We start from the raw sequence: 15,815 nt of genomic DNA, 5'->3' as shown, positions 1-15,815 counted from the left end.
CAGGCACTGTGAGGGGATGTAGACATGCATCATTCCACTTGGTCCTTACAACAGGTTGGTAGTATTGGGTATTTTTACCAAAGGCAAAACTGACAGAGGAGTTTTTTCACTGAGAGACATGGTAATTGTACGATTTGAGAGGTGAGCCTATGTCTGTAAAACTCCAAAGTACATTGTCTTGTCATCACGTCGCCCTACCTCAAGTTATGTAGGGTGCATGTTGCTTATCAGTTTTTCTTTCCCTTTGATTTTTGTCCTCCCTTCAGTTGACCTGGATCACACTCTTCCATAGGTCCTGTCATCATCATGACAGCATCATAATAATAGTGATCATTCCTTGGCCTTATTTAATGCATCTTACTATTGTTACTTAGAGATTTCTCATCTTACCATGTCATACTGTAGCGTTCCCTGAAAGAAGGCCTTGAGTCTTATTCATTTTTGTGTTTTAAGCAGCATCTTACATACTGTTCTGCATCTAGTATTTACTAGATAAATACTAGTAAATACTAGTATTTACTAGATAATACTAGTAATACAAATGTATTACTAAGTTATTATTCTAAGTTATTTAGTGTGTATTTGTATTCTAAGTTTGTATTCTAAGTTATTTAGTGGTGTAAATGACTCATGCCAATGTTACATTCTAGTACTATTGATGATTTGTGCTGGGGGCAGGGAGCCTTCAATAAGCATAATAAATGTTTAGTAAGTGATTTTGAATGAAACTAATGATTTTGAATGAAAGCAAAATGCTCATAATCCAGGGAGCCTGTTAAGCAGGGAGTTTGGGGCGGGGTTGGGGGCGGGGGGAGTGATCTAGCTAAAAGATGATGGTGTAAAGTTGTGTGTTCTGTAAACGTAACCCTTCCGTGAAACCTACAAAATGGATGAAGTTAGACTGGATGAAATTTTGATGGGAAAAATCCACCTTAAGTAAAACTAGGAAATTGCTAAAATCTCAAATTACATTGTCATCCAAATATGGTGAATCTGGACCAAGTCAAGGGAGACTGGAAAGAGCCGAAACACACCTTTTGGGTTCTAATTAGGATTCAAAGTTTTCTGAAAACAAGTGATATCAGGGTTTCAGGTGATGCTCTTTTACTCAGAGCAAGGACTGAGGGTGTGGATGGGGTACAGGAGAAATCCAGACCGTCCCTTCAGGGGTTTGCTCTACAATGCAGAGAGGATGGTCAGACAGATGGAAAGGAGTTACTGGGCAAGACATACTTATTTCCCAAAGTAGAATTCCTCTTTAGGAGGTGAGGCAGGAAGGATGAAAAGGTGTAAGTGGCAGCCAGCTTTGTGGTAGTTGGTTGATTCAAACAAGTAGCTCTAGATAAACATAAATAACCCAATAAAAGGTTAGAGAGCTGGGAGACTCCACCATGGTCTTTATATTTTGCTTGAGCAATCTGCTCACCCGAGAGGTCAGAGAACATTGAGAATATGGCTAAAAACTATTGAAACCCAATAAAAATCTGATTTGAAGCCTGTGGCTGCTCTAGCTAACCCCCTGACTCGTCTCCATAATTAAAAGAAATAGCAAGTTCAGGAGAGAACAGCATTCCTTTTAGAGCAGAGTCTATGTTTTCAGGTAGACTTAGGTCCATTAATAATACCAAAAACAAATAAAAATAAGGAACAAAAAGGAGCAAAGAAACTCAAAAATCAGAAGGCAAGTGAAGAATACTCTTTAGAAGAATTATTGCAGCAAACCAAAGCATTTCAGATGCATATTTACCTGCACCCTGAAAGAACTTTTAAAAATACACAAGGTCTTTGTGAAATAATTCTAAGGTGAAATATAAGATCAATGAAGAATAGGCAAAAGAAGACAGCGTAAGCTAAGAGTGATGAAAGAAATGGAAGATAATAAAACTATCCTAGAAATGAAGATCACATTAGAATAGATGTTTGCTGAAAACATATCCAGTGATGCAGAGGTCAGACTAAAGAGAATAAAATAGCATTTATGGGAGGGATTGCCAAATAAATAAAAACTAAGTAGATAATGACAGCCAGACAGCATATGGGATGATGGTGTTCCTGAAGTAGTGAACAGAACACATGGAGCAGGAAATAAAAATATCACAAATAAAATGAAATAAAACTCCAAGGAAATAAAGCATGATCTGACTCTGTACATGGAAAGAGATCTTAAGGGGAAAAATACTCGTAACAGAATAATCAACACGAAGATACATAGTGAAGCTACTTGAACTTTAAGGACAGTATAAGAATCCCATGGGCATCTTGGCAGAAAAAGCATGTTTCCTACAAAAGGGGGAAAGAACAGACTGACCTCACATTTCTCAGTAGAGATATTTAATTAGGGGAAAAAAGTGCACAACAAAATCTGGTTAACCATGAGATGACTCAAAAAAAAAAAAAAAGTCTCAGGAAAAGGTAAGGGTGAGAGTCAAAAAACTGAAGTGGACCCTTAAATCCATTTAATTATAGAACGGAACCAAATGCACACACTTATGTCTAAGAACACAACATAACTAATGTAAATCCTAAACATAAAGTATCATATAAACATATAATAGTCCAAAATGGTCAGTATGGAAATTTGCTTTTTGCTTCTCTCATTCATAGCATGGAGATATAGTTACCATCAAAGGTTGTTGAACTCAAGAAACAAAATGTACTTGATGACTTTTAGAGACTGATGTACAATATTTAAATTTTTTGCACTTGTAAATGATTCCTGAACATCCTCTGAACACTCTTTATGTTTTGCGGTTCTCTCATGCTTAAAGATTTGGTGAGTGAGGTAAGGTAAGGTAGGGATATCAGCAGGGTTACTGACTAAAATGTCAAACTGTTCAGTTTAAATGTTTCCATTGTGGGTGAAGATTTCAATTTTTCACTGTTAGGAATAATCCTGAATCTCACAGGTGATGAAATCACAAAGTTAGGGTATAAGTGCTAGGATACCATGCAGCTGTTAAAAATAATGAATTTAGCCAACAGGGACTAACATGGAATGATGTGCAAGTAGGGGTTACTGAATAAAAAATTAAGTGGCAGATTGTAGTTTGCTATCCTATTTGGACAGAAGAGAGAACTGTGTATGATACTGTGTGTGTTTAATGGCTCTGGAGCTTGAGGGAGATGAGTGAGAACAGGGGGCTTCTGCTTTTTATTTACTATGTACTTTTGGAAATTTTTGTCAAGAGGTGAAAGGACTTTTTTTAAAAGAACAGATAAAAAGACAAAGGACATGTGTTAATTTGTTATTGGGTGGCCATAACAGTCATGTTATGAGTTAGGAAATTGATTTGCTTAGGAGTGTCCTTTAAGATTCTGTTCCCACTGCTGGGGGAGGCGGGGGTACTTAGTCTGGCCATGAGGGAGGGCATCCCACCGCCCAGTAGAACACAGGAGAAGGGGATGGTTACAGTCATGGATGGGAGCCTGGGAGGGCTGCCGGTCATGTGGAATGGCCTGAACTCAAGGGTGGTGTTAGCAGAAAGGGGCATTTTCATAGCAGACTGAGGAGACTAACCTGGTTGAAGAAGCCAAGGCAATGAGGAATACCTGATTCAGAGTGCAGAGAGGGGAATGGAAGTTTCACCCTCTGTAAATGGGGGTTTACTTCAACACTCTTACAGGGAAACTAAATCTCAAGGAAGCAGAACACGAGTTGGCTGTGAGGAACCTTGTTGGGTCCCCTTAGTAACTAGGTAAGTCTTGAGGGTCGGCACCAAGTCCAAGAGGGCAAGCCCCTGAGGCAGGAAGTGGGGAACAGTAAAGCAACCAGATTGGCATTCTTGTCCTGGTGTTGATAGCATGTGACCCCTCTAGGCCTGTTTTTTCTTGGTGGGATATCCCACCTCATGCTACAAAGGTTTAAAGGTAGGATTGAGAGTATGTGCAAAAATGCCTGGAAATGGCACAAAGCAACATAGGCTGTAAAATGGTCTCTCAGAAAACATCTACCTTGCTTCCCAACTTTTGCTCATTTTGATTACCAGAAGTGCTCTTTTTTCAGCTTCTCTGACCTTTTGGCCTCTTTCTCCACTCCTCTTGTTTCAGTTTCCTCTCTGCCCACCAATTACCTCCTTAGAATCACACCATACAGATGGTTTGCCTGGCTGCTGGTGGCAGAGAGAAAAGGCTGGCTGTTACTTCTTTTTCTCAGAGAAATTGTCTCTGGCTGATAGGGCTCTATCCCTGTGGCCAAAACTTCTTGCTGTAACCCCAGAAACCTCTATCAGTGGAGGGCACTCACCAATCTTGGCTCTCTGTGCACTCATTCTGCACTAGCAGAATTCTCCAACCTCAGGGGAGAAGAAGGTGGTCTGGCTAATTCCTGGGTAAGGTGGTTACTTTCCTCCCCAGCTTACACTTTGCCATGTGAAAGCTCTTGGGCCCGTCTGAGATCGACTGGCCACTAAACTGATATGGGTCTATTTTGGAAACTTTCCTCAGAACTATTAGCAATATGAGAAGGCCACCAGATAAGAACCCCAAGTACCAAAGTGCCTGAGATAAGGCTATAACCTCAAGTGCTTGGACCTGAGGAGTGAATTGCATCTGGGCTTTGTGTCCACAGAAATGCTTAGTAAGGGTGAAGCAGCAATTGAGAAAAGTTCAACGACAAAAAAGCAAGACCCTAAATGGCTTTTGTTAATGAGAAGCGATTTGGAGGAACATGCATTCAGCAAGTGGTAAAGGCCTTCTTCTCAAGGCCTTGCCAGCATGTTCTCTCTTTCTGGTACAGTCTCCTCTCATCCTGCTTCTCCTCATCCTCCAGGTATTAGCTTCCATGCCACCTCCCCAGGGAGACCCTGCTCCATTCCCTCATTGCCTTATGCCCCCTCATTATTCATTCTCATAGCTACCCTTTGATTTTGCAGCATTTACCACAAGTAGAATCAAATAATCTGTGTCATTCGCATTGGTCTGGTTCAGTGAGAGATTCCCAGCACCTAGCACAGTGCCTAGGTGCACATAAATATTTGTTGGGTTAATGCACTGGGGTCATGACTGAAAATCCACACGCACACATAATAGGGTTGAACATGGGACTCCTTCTGACAGCTTTGGTGGAAGTCACAAGGCAACAGATTGCTGTGCACCCACAGCTGTAAAGCACGATGCTACATCACATATGCAGGGCTTGCAGAAGTTGTCAAAATACCCAGTTTTGCTCCCCTTAGCTTTTGGCTCCTCTAACTGGCATAAGGGCTTTTAGTTGAGAAGTCAGCTGATGTGAGAAATCCGAGGGCTTCCATAGAGGGCTGGGATTGTGCTTCCCCTTACCACAGGTTAATGATAGCAGCTTCCTGAAGACCACTTGGATGTTGGCATGGATATAGAGTAAAAGAAACCTGGTGCACTGCTGGTGACAATGTAAGTTGGTGTAGCCACTGTGGAGAACAGTATGGAAGTTCTTTTGCAAATTAGCAATAGAGCTACCATATGATCCAGCAATCCTGCTTTCTGGATATTTATCCAAGGAAATTAAGTTCTCAAAGAGAAATCTGCACTCCTATGTTCACTGCAACACTATTCACGATAGCTAAGATATGGAAAGAAACTAAATGTCCATAGATGGACGAATGGATAAAGAAAATGTGGTGTGTATGTATACACATCACAGACAGGAATATTTCAGCCTTAAAATGAAGTCCTGCCATTTGCAACAACATGAATGGACCTGGAGAATATTGTGCTAAATGAAAAGCCAGAGAAAGACAAGTACTGTATTTTCTCGTTTACATGTGTAATCTAAAATAGCAAAACTCGTAGAAGCAAAGTAGAATGGTGATCACTAGGGGCTGGTAGGAAGGAGGAGATGAAGAGGCGTGATGGCCAAAGGGTACAAAATTTCAGTTATGCAAGTTCCGGGGATTCACTATACAGCATGATGCCTGTAGCTTACAGTACTATATCATATACTTAAAATTTTGCAGGAGGGTAGTGGCACCTGGGTGGCTCAGTTGGTTATGCGTCTGACTCTTGACTTTGGATCAGGTCATTATCTCTTGGTTGTGGGACTGAGCCCTGCATTGGGCCCCGTGCTGGGCGTGGAGCCTCCTTGGGATTATCTCTCTCCCTCTGTCTCTGCCAAAAATAAATATTTTTAAAAAGTTCCTAAGAGGGTAGATCTAATGTTAAACATTCTTGCCACATACACAAAAATAATGTTAGTAAAGGGTGTGAGAGGAAACTTTGAGAGATGATTTGGTATGTTTGTAGCCTTGATGGTGGTGATGGTTTTATAGGTGTATCCTTCTCCCCAAACTCACTGAGCTTTTTACCTGTTAGTCATATTCAATAAAGTGGTTTAAAGACACAAACAAAATCCCTTATTTGTGATTCCTCAAGTTTGGGGGACACAGAGGGCTGGTATTTGCCTGAAAAAATACACAAAATGCCCCTAAAGCAGGATGGAGGATGCATTTGGGCAGTTGCTGCACTCTGAGGGTGGCAGGCCCAAAGTGCTAATTTTTGTTTATGGCTGGGGTGGGAGGGTGGATGAGACCAGATGGAAGACTTCTAGTTGCCGTGTTGGTGTGGTTTAGAATGAGGCCATAGGCAACTGGCTTCCTACCTGAAGAGGAAGGTGTGTGTGTGTGTGTGTGTGTGTGTGTGCGCACGTGTGCAGGCATGTTTGCGCACGCAAGCACGCTCTTGGAAAGGCTGGCTAAAGACGCCCTGTCAAAACCTTGCAAGGCTGGAGGGCACCTTCCAAGGTACCTGGGATGGGTTCTGATGATGCCTGTAGGAAGTCAAGTCCAGGTTCGGGAGGTGCTAAGATCTCTGCGGCCCTTAACTCTCCTCCCTACCATCTCCTCCATCAACCCTGGAGGTGGCTGAGTGGTGGGACAGTAGGGAGGGCAGCAGGAAGCACTTGGCTTCCAGCAAGCCTAAGCTGGAAGAGGGGAGAGGCTTCGATTTTAAATGCATTTCAGAGTTTTGGCTGTTACAGAAGGCTGGACTTAGTAGTTACTGAAAGGAAACTGATTCGAAGAGTGACCATAGGGCTTATCAAGAGCAACTGTCCTGGAGGGATTGAGATCTGCCAGAGATTTCCTCCCTGAAGGCAAGGAAACAGCTGCCGGAGTGTGTTTGCAGGGGCACGTGTGAGAATACATAGTGTTGCTTTATGATTGCCCCACCCGGTCCCTCTCATTGAACACACCCATCTCTCTTGAATCCTTGCACAACTACGGAAGATGGGTACTATCCTAATTTATCAGAGATGTTGGAAGGGAGATCTGGGGAGTAGGCAAATTGCTCTAGGTCACAGGTTGGTGAATCTCAGATCTAGGACTCTATTCTTTACTCTCTATACCACAAAGCATTTTCAACTTCCCGCACTTTCACGTCTTGCTGACAGGTCTTTGGTTCTGAACTCGCTTTCTCATCTATAAGCCAAGTCATCTGTAACCAATGACAGGAAAAATGCTAAGATGTTAACAGAAGGGAGGAGCCATAATAGTTCATTCAGGCAAGAGCAGTGAGTTAAGAGAAGGGAGGAGCAGGTGAGGTGGTGATGACTGGTTACCAGGGCAATAAAGACTTGTCATCAGTGGCAGAGAGAGGAAGGAAGATGGGGGAGGTGAGGAGGTGACTTTGCCAACAGTCCCCAGTGTGCTCTTATAGCTGCTCTCAGCTGCACAGCTCTGTGGCTCAGGTGGCCCCAAGACCCCTGGAGACCCTCTTGGCACTACTTTGACAAGGATGACTTAAATGAACTCTGCCTTTGAGAGGAGAAGGAAAAGCTTCCAGGTTTAAGAGAGTCTTTTCCATAGCAGGCTTTTCCCCAAAGCATCTTACCTGAAATGAACTGTGTCAACCCGCTCTGGCACCTGCCTGGGCAAGAAGCACTCAGGCTTACAGACAACAAGGCTCTTTTTAAAACTCTCCTGTATGAAGACAAATGGAAGAAATAATTAATAGAATATTCAAAGTTAAGCTCAAGTTTGGAAGAAGTGCATCAGCACTAAGTTACTGGTAGCCATGTTGTTAAGTGAAGCTAACTGACACTTGGAAAGATTCACAGAGAAAACTTACTTCACAAGGCAATTAAGTTGTAGAGTCTTGGAAATGTTCTGGGCTGTGTTTATCATACAATAGGGGCTCAGTCACAGTGATACAAAGATCTAAATGAACCTAATAGGGTTTTTAGTCCTGCTTTTAGGCTGCTTGTTTGTCAGGAATATTGTAACAAAACTTTGCAAATCCAAATAAAAGATGGAAAGACATAATTAGAAAATAGTGAAAAATATATAGAAAACTTACTAGGTCCCATGCACCAGTCTACCTATACATTATCATAATCCTCTGATGTAGGTACCGTCCGCTTCATGGATGGGAAACAGGCTGCAGGGCTTTATAAATTTGCCTGTGGTCTGTAGTTTGTGAGTGGCAGACCAGGACTCTAAGCCAGGCTGTCTGGCTTGATCGCTCTGAATCTCATGTGTACGGTGTGCCTTGTTTGGTACTTTATGACTCTTTGTATTGTTGGCCATTTGTAGCTATGGGCTGCTCTCAGTCCCTCCCAAGGAAGAGTGTATAAGCTCCTGGGGTCTCCTCCTGCTCTGTGTGGCCGTCATTTAAACATCTTCGTTTCATCACCTATGAAATCCAGACAGTTCTGGATGCTGTTAATGGGCTCTGCTCGTTCTATCATTACAGGAATCCCTAAGTCCTTCAGTTGTCCTCAAAATGTCTATGCTTGGAAGATTACAGAAATGCTAGGCATAAAATAAGTGTAACCAAATCTCATGTCGAATTTAAAGAAATGTCAGACCAGAGTTGCTTTAATGAAGATAAAAAAATGATATATAACATCTGTAGACTGCTGTCCTCTACCATGTCTTTGACAAGTGGGAGAATAGCTATAGAAAAAATATAGTAGGAAATGAAATCAGAACCTGTCAGTTATTATAAATAAAAGTAACTTTTAAAATCAGTTCATTTTATATTACAAACCATTATATACTGTTGAGATGCTTAATATTCCAGAGGTGACTAGAGGTGTGAATGCCAAAGTTGGAAAGAGACATCCCCTATGCAGGTGTCCAGTTTGTTAAACATGACAAAGGGACTCTCAAAGTAAGGTCAGTCTGCCATTGGTAACTAATTCTTAAATCACGAATTTGGGAAGATATGGCAAGGCACATAGACCTAACTGACACAGCAGACTCTTGCAGTAATCCAAATCCTCTGGCCACGTTAATTTTAAATAGAACATATATGAATAGCCTGCCTCATTTATTCTTTGAATAAATTATTATTGAACACCTCCTCTGTGCCAGATCCTGGGCTAGGATCTGGGAACAGCCTAGAGAACAAGATAGTCTCTACTCTCTTGGAACTTATTTAATAATACAACTAGTTGTTAGTTATAATTGTGATAAATGCCACAAAGGGGAAGTAGAAGATGAAAGAGAGCATATACCATCGTGGCCTGAGTTAATCTGAGATAGGTTGGGGAAGGCTTCCTGGAGGACGTGATGTTAAGGGGCGATCTTGAGTGTGGGGAGGACTTAGCTAAGTGGGGAAGGGGTGGAAGATGGACCTTGTGGGACAGAAGGGACAGCAAGTACTGAGTAAGGCCTTGGGATAGGAGGAGCACCTGAAGGCAGGTCTGTGTGGTGTTCAGAGGGTGGGATCAGCAGGTGATGAGGCTGGCGAGGTGAATCACGCTGCCTGTTGATACCACAGTGGAATTCTGTAAGCCCTTAGGAATCCCTAAGTCTAGGAAGGCAGATGGCCATTCCTCTAGAAGCCCGAGCTTTAGAACTCAAGCGTAGTGGCTAATCACATGAGCTCATCTTTAGGAAGTACCCTCCTACATTTCACAAACCCAGAAATGGAATTCTTCTTCATCTACAAATACCCATATTGCATCAAGGATCTAATTACAGTAAGACAAACCAGCCTGGCTGGCCAGTTGAATTCAGTAGGCAGGAGTTATAAATGACACATCTCTATTGTCATGCATAGTAGAATCATCTGACCCCAACTTGAGAATTGAGCAATCATAAAATAACAGAGCTACTTCCTGCCACTGCCAGTCTCCTGTCCCAATCTCAGAAAGGTAAAACCAGTGGAGCAGGTCTGCATAGGTCTTGGCATTCAATAAAACAAACCCCAAACACTCCACCTGGAAGCCTCAAGCCTCTCTCTGCCTTTGCCCCCGCTGCAATCAGTTGAAAAGGACTCATTCTTTTTTTTTTTTTTTTAATTTTTTTTAACGTTTATTTATTTTTGAGACAGAGAGAGACAGAGCATGAACAGGGGAGGAGCAGAGAGAGAGGGAGACACAGGATCCGAAACAGGCTCCAGGCTCTGAGCTGTCAGCACAGAGCCCGACGTGGGGCTCAAACTCACGGACCGTGAGATCATGACCTGAGCCGAAGTCAGACGCCCAACCGACCGAGCCACCCAGGCGCCCCAAAAAAAGGACTCATTCTTACCAGAAAACTAATACTCCCACAAATTCTCCCTATTGCCTTCAGCAGACAATCCATAATTTAGATGGCTGTTTTTCATGGAACTCCCCTGTGCTTTATAAACAACGATGAAGCCTCTTCCATGCCCCAGTAAGAAGGCATGTTTTCACTTTACCTGAGGAAAGGGGTTAAAAGACAAGTAGTGTTAAATGTCCAGTGGGGGAGGGCTACGGACACAATCATAACATTGGGGACCTCATTTGCTCGTGACGCTCTTTGTAGACCTAACCAGAATCACTGCTGGCACCGACTGACCGATTGTTCTAGGTTTTCATATCAGCGTTTAGTTGAGGATTTCTTCCTTTCCCTCCTATTATTCCTTCAGAAAATGTGTAAAACCTGGAAGTTAAAGATCTAGCTAGGAGAATATCCTTATGTCTAATTCAGACTGGTTAGCCTCTAGAGCAGGAGTCTGTTACTGAGATGGCTTTTTTTTTTTTTTTTTTTTTTGAAAGCACAAACGAGGGTGGGGCAGAGGCAGAGGGAGAGAATCTCAAGCAGGTTCCACACCCAGCAGAGCGCCTGATGTGGGGCTTGCAGGCTCGATCTCACAACTGTGTGATCATGACCTGAGCCAAAATCAGGAGTCGGGATGCTTTAACCAACTGAGCCACCCCGGGGCCCCTGAGATAGCTTTTTACTATGAAGAAGAGATAGTGTGATTCCAGACCCTGCCTCCTGTCTCCACCTGCACTGTCCCATTCTCCTTCAAATAGTCTGTTAAGACTGCACACATTCAAAAACAAGGGAAACATACTTTTTCTTAAAAAGTACTTGGCCTTCCTTCACATTTACCATTTCTGACAAAATCAACTTACAGACAATAATCTACTAGATATTACCCCACCCCCCACATTCTAGTTTCCTTTGAATCAAGAGTTTGTCTAGCCTGTGTGGTGTCACTGGAACGGTCACTTTGTGAAGCTCATTGTAAGGTACCAGCACATGAGGGGCAATATGGAGAAACGGTTAAGAACACAGATGCCAGGGTCAGGTTTCCCAGATTCCACTGTTTACTAGCTGTGTCATGGATGAGTTTCTTAACTTCTCTAAGCCTCAGTTCACTCACCTGTAAGATGGAGATAATAGGGTTGAGGTGAGGAGTAATGGGACAATGCACGTGTAGGAAACGCTTAATCGGTACGTGATTCTTGTTCTCCAAGTAGATGTTGCCTCTGGAGGGCATGTCCTACACTTTGAAAACAGGCAGGTCCTGGAGCAAATACCCTGCCCCCACTTCCTAGAGTCGCCAACAAGAAATAGCTCTGTCCCAGGAGGATCATTTACATTAGGGCATCAGAGAGCACTCTGTTAGGGGTTTTTTGTTTTTGTTTTGAAAGATAAATTTAAGAGCCTTGAAAGGAGACAAAGGAAAAACAATTCCCAGAATTGCAAAGTTAACATTTTTATTGAACTGAAATTGGTGTAGAACAAAAGGGACCACCACAGCTGCTGAAAAGTCCTTGTGACATTTTATCTTTGAGGGTCCTAACATGGTTTGGGTGGAACAACTGAGAAACAGTGTGTTACGTGTGTGTGTGTGTGTGTACACACACACACACACACACACACACACATAGAAATACTTAGAAATGAGCCTCACATCCTTGTTTAGTTTTGGGTTACAAAGAACAATGATAACATCTTCTGTTGCCTTCATTTAGTAGTGTCAGTTAATATTCTTTCACAAAAGGTTCCTCAAAATGCTGGCTAGAATTTCCCCCCCATCCGGTACACATAAGAAAAGGATTCAGTAACACTTAGGCAAGTAATAAACCATAAGAACTTCAATAGTAGTAAGGGCATATACCACGCATACATGACTCAACACTCACACTGCCAGAAATACAGTGAACTGGCTAAAGAGTTTCAGCCAAGTTCCAGAAGCAGAGAATGCACTAGTGGAAGGGGTAAGGCAACCAAGGAGAGTGTTGGAACTGATGGACCACTTGTGTCTAACCATTTCAGCATCTTGCTTCCAAAATGCAAGTATCACATTTGTTTTACATCATGAGGTGAAATGCTTTAAGGGAAAAGAAAACTATAAAGTTTAAAAGATCAGAGATGAAAGGAAATGAATACTGAATTTTTACAGTCACTGTGCATGGAGCAATGATATAAACTGACCACACCAATTATTTTTGTGAGAGCAAGTATTGAACCACCATCAAACTCAAGAGTTGGAAGTTACCCCCAAGTATTCCAAGGGAAATAAATAACAAGATAGGAAACAGAATCCCTGCTTAAAAAAACCACATCTAGTGAATGTTGCTTTTGGTTTGTACTCAGTCAGCTGCTCATTCAATCTGGAGTTAATCTGGTGTTGGTAAAAATTTCCAAAAGTGCTTCAAATTATTTTAGATGAAATGTGACAAATGCACACACATGCGCACACACACATACACACACCCCTCATTCTCTCATCTTGATAATGCTGTTTTATACTTACTGTGTCTCTCAAAACAACTAAATAAATCTTTCCACTAGAGTAACTGGTACTAAGTGGCCACTCATTCCTGTAGCAATTATTTGAGGGAATCTAAAAATCTTGCAGTAGGAGATAAAGGATGACTATAAATATTTTACTAGGCTCATGGCCATCTTCAAAATAGCAGATTCAGAGATTTATAGCTCAAATTTGCGCCGACAAACACACATTTTGCAAGGATCTGCCCAATGTATATAACAAATATCTAAATTAAGGCTTTTATAGGTAGGTGGTCAGGTCTGTGAATGTGCAACGCTGGATTTTCATGACCTATCTCCAGCTTCCATTATCACCCAATTTGTAAACCAGAAGATGTGCTGTTGTGGGTAGGTGGGAGCTCCAAGGGCTAACAACCAGGGAAGGCTTGTTCGTAAACAAGATCTGAAATAAGAGTTGGCAGTGAAGCAATTGAGAGGATGCCTCATATCATATAGAGGGAAGAGTGATTTGTACCTGCTGACATGGATAGGCATGAGATTTAGAGACCTAAAGGTTTAGTGCCATTACTAAACCAATGGTCCTCACACTTTGACTTGCAAAAGTCACCTGGAGCATATTTAGGAAAATGTGGATACCTGGGCCCTATACCCAGAGATTCTAATTTGGGTGATGCAAGTGTTTGTCCAAGTACCTTGCTTTTGAAAAACACTGCTCATAGCAAATAGCAGCAATCTTTGATTAAAAGGCCAAGATGTCCAAGAAATGACACCAGTGAGGTCATTACCTATAGACAAATCCCTCAGGAGACTCCACCATAATATAAGGAACACATTTATTCCCATTTCCTATCTTTTTTTAACTCAAAGTTTGAAATCAATGAACATTTAGTAATGATTGTACCAATTCTGAGGTAAAAGGAAGAGCACCAGGGATCTCAATGCTAAAAGAAACCAATTCTTTAGGACGTCTGTGCTACAGAAAAATCAAATTCCTGTAGTAATGTTACAGAGTTATAGTGTACAGGGTCTTGTACCAGTCTTTGTATCGTGTTTTACTTCTGCATACATTTCTATATTATCTACTTTTTCCAGTTAATGTTTTAGAAGAATTCAAAGAGAAAAGTTCATCTACATGCTCTCAGGTTCTCTAGATACCAACATTTTCTGGTTTATACCGATACACAACAAAGTTACTTATTTATTTATTTATTTTTTGGATGCTGGAGACAAACATCTTTATTAAAGATACTACCAAAATTTTGGCAAACATTTCAAAACAGATTTGTAAACATAATGCTTCCCTTTTCAACTGGCAGCACTTTGAAAAGACAATACGATAAGACAACACAACTTGAATCAACATTAGTTCAAAATCCTTATATTTTTGACCACATAACTTATGTTCCCACATGATAAAACAAATGATAGTTTAAATCAACGTCAACAGATAAACTCCATGAAATGAAAGTTTGTGCTGTTTGATGAATCACAGTATGTTATGGTTAAATATATCTGCTCTTTTTTATATTCCTGGCTCCCAGGATGAAAAAAAAATCTTTAAATATACATTTCATGTAGGTAATAGCTTCTCTGCATATCTCTCTTCAAAAAATACTTTATAGCAGTATATAAATAGGTTACCTACATGTTTAATTTTATAATTTTGCCCCAAAACTATAGATCTGTTTCATTTTCATAACATATTGATTTTGCCCAACATTAATAAAGCTGACAAACTGTTGAAATGGAAATGCTTTTGTCTTCCACGATAGAAGTAGCAATTTGACAGAAAAAAAAAAACAAAAACAAAAAACCCTACAGTAACACTCGTCTGTTGTTTAACCTGAGCGTTTGGCCTACTGAGAGTAGCAGCTTTTTTCCTCCATGCACGCTCACATCCACACCACCTCTGCACACATACTGGTCGAGCACACGCTTTCAGACGCTGGTAGGCCACAGTATACTTCCCATTGCTCTAACCAAGTGGGAAGTAGTGTAGCTAATGATTAACCACACTATGTACACAACTAGCAAACACCTTAAGGCAACCATTGCAATGGGGGGTTAACTTGCAGGGCGGATTTACTGTTCTAGATCAAGTCAGCCTGTATGTACATATGTGTGCATATTTATACACATACACATACACCTTTCTATTTCTTAACCCTCCAAAACAATGTTTTAAATTTTTTTTTTTTGTATTTTGTGCAAATTTCTAAATATTCTACCATTTAAGGCAAAGAGTTTGCGTTAAGAAAGGTCAGAAAATAGGCTTATGTTTATCCAAAAGCATTTCACCTTGCACATTACTGTTTTTTTTTTTTAAACACACATAACTTTGAAGTATGGACATTGGATCCCCAATATCTTAAAAAAATCATTTCTAATGACAAACATAAGTTTTTAAGGAAAAGAGCTGATTTGAAGTATAGACACTGGATCTCCAATATCTAAAAAAAAATTATTTCTATTGACAAACATAAGTCTTGGGGGTGGGGTAGGCATGGGAAGAAGGACCAGAAAAAGCAGCTTCAAAAATGCAGGGAAGCAAAGTAAAATGGAAAAAAAAAAAAAAAAAAAGTAAATAACTCAAGTTTACTAATACTGAAACTTTCAACAAGCAAAGTTTCATTTTTTTAGCATCTTAGAGCAACTCATTTGGAATTTTAAATAAATAAGCTTAAGTTTATTCACATCTTCTGGTCCAAGCAGAGATCTAGTGCCATGACTCTGCTTGCTGTTGGTCAAATTCACCTATTAGTCTTTTGATGTGAGCCAGCTTGTTATGAAGATACTCGCATCTGTATTTTTCTTCATGATAATTGGGACTGGACTGCAGAGGAAACAGACGGGAGGAATTAGGTTGCAGAATTTATAATACTGCCCCAACTACGGGTCAGAAAC

General features: G+C 41.1%; 1 protein-coding gene across 1 annotated transcript in view; it reads right to left on the bottom strand.

Annotated features, from left to right (window-relative positions):
* Positions 1 to 11,873: 11,873 nt before the first annotated feature.
* ELL2 (elongation factor for RNA polymerase II 2) overlaps positions 11,874 to 15,815 on the bottom strand; it is a 73,522-nt gene continuing 69,580 nt past the window's right edge. Inside the window, exon 12 of the mRNA XM_058726663.1 lies at positions 11,874 to 15,744. Coding sequence (XP_058582646.1) covers positions 15,628 to 15,744 — 117 coding nt within the window. The 3' untranslated portion in view covers positions 11,874 to 15,627. The remainder of the gene's footprint in view (positions 15,745 to 15,815) is intronic.

Source organism: Neofelis nebulosa, chromosome 1 (genome assembly GCF_028018385.1).
Source record: "Neofelis nebulosa isolate mNeoNeb1 chromosome 1, mNeoNeb1.pri, whole genome shotgun sequence".
In the NCBI taxonomy this organism is placed as follows: Eukaryota; Metazoa; Chordata; class Mammalia; order Carnivora; family Felidae; genus Neofelis; species Neofelis nebulosa.
Note: the sequence above shows the minus strand (reverse complement) of the source record. Positions and strands in the feature narration are given on the sequence as shown.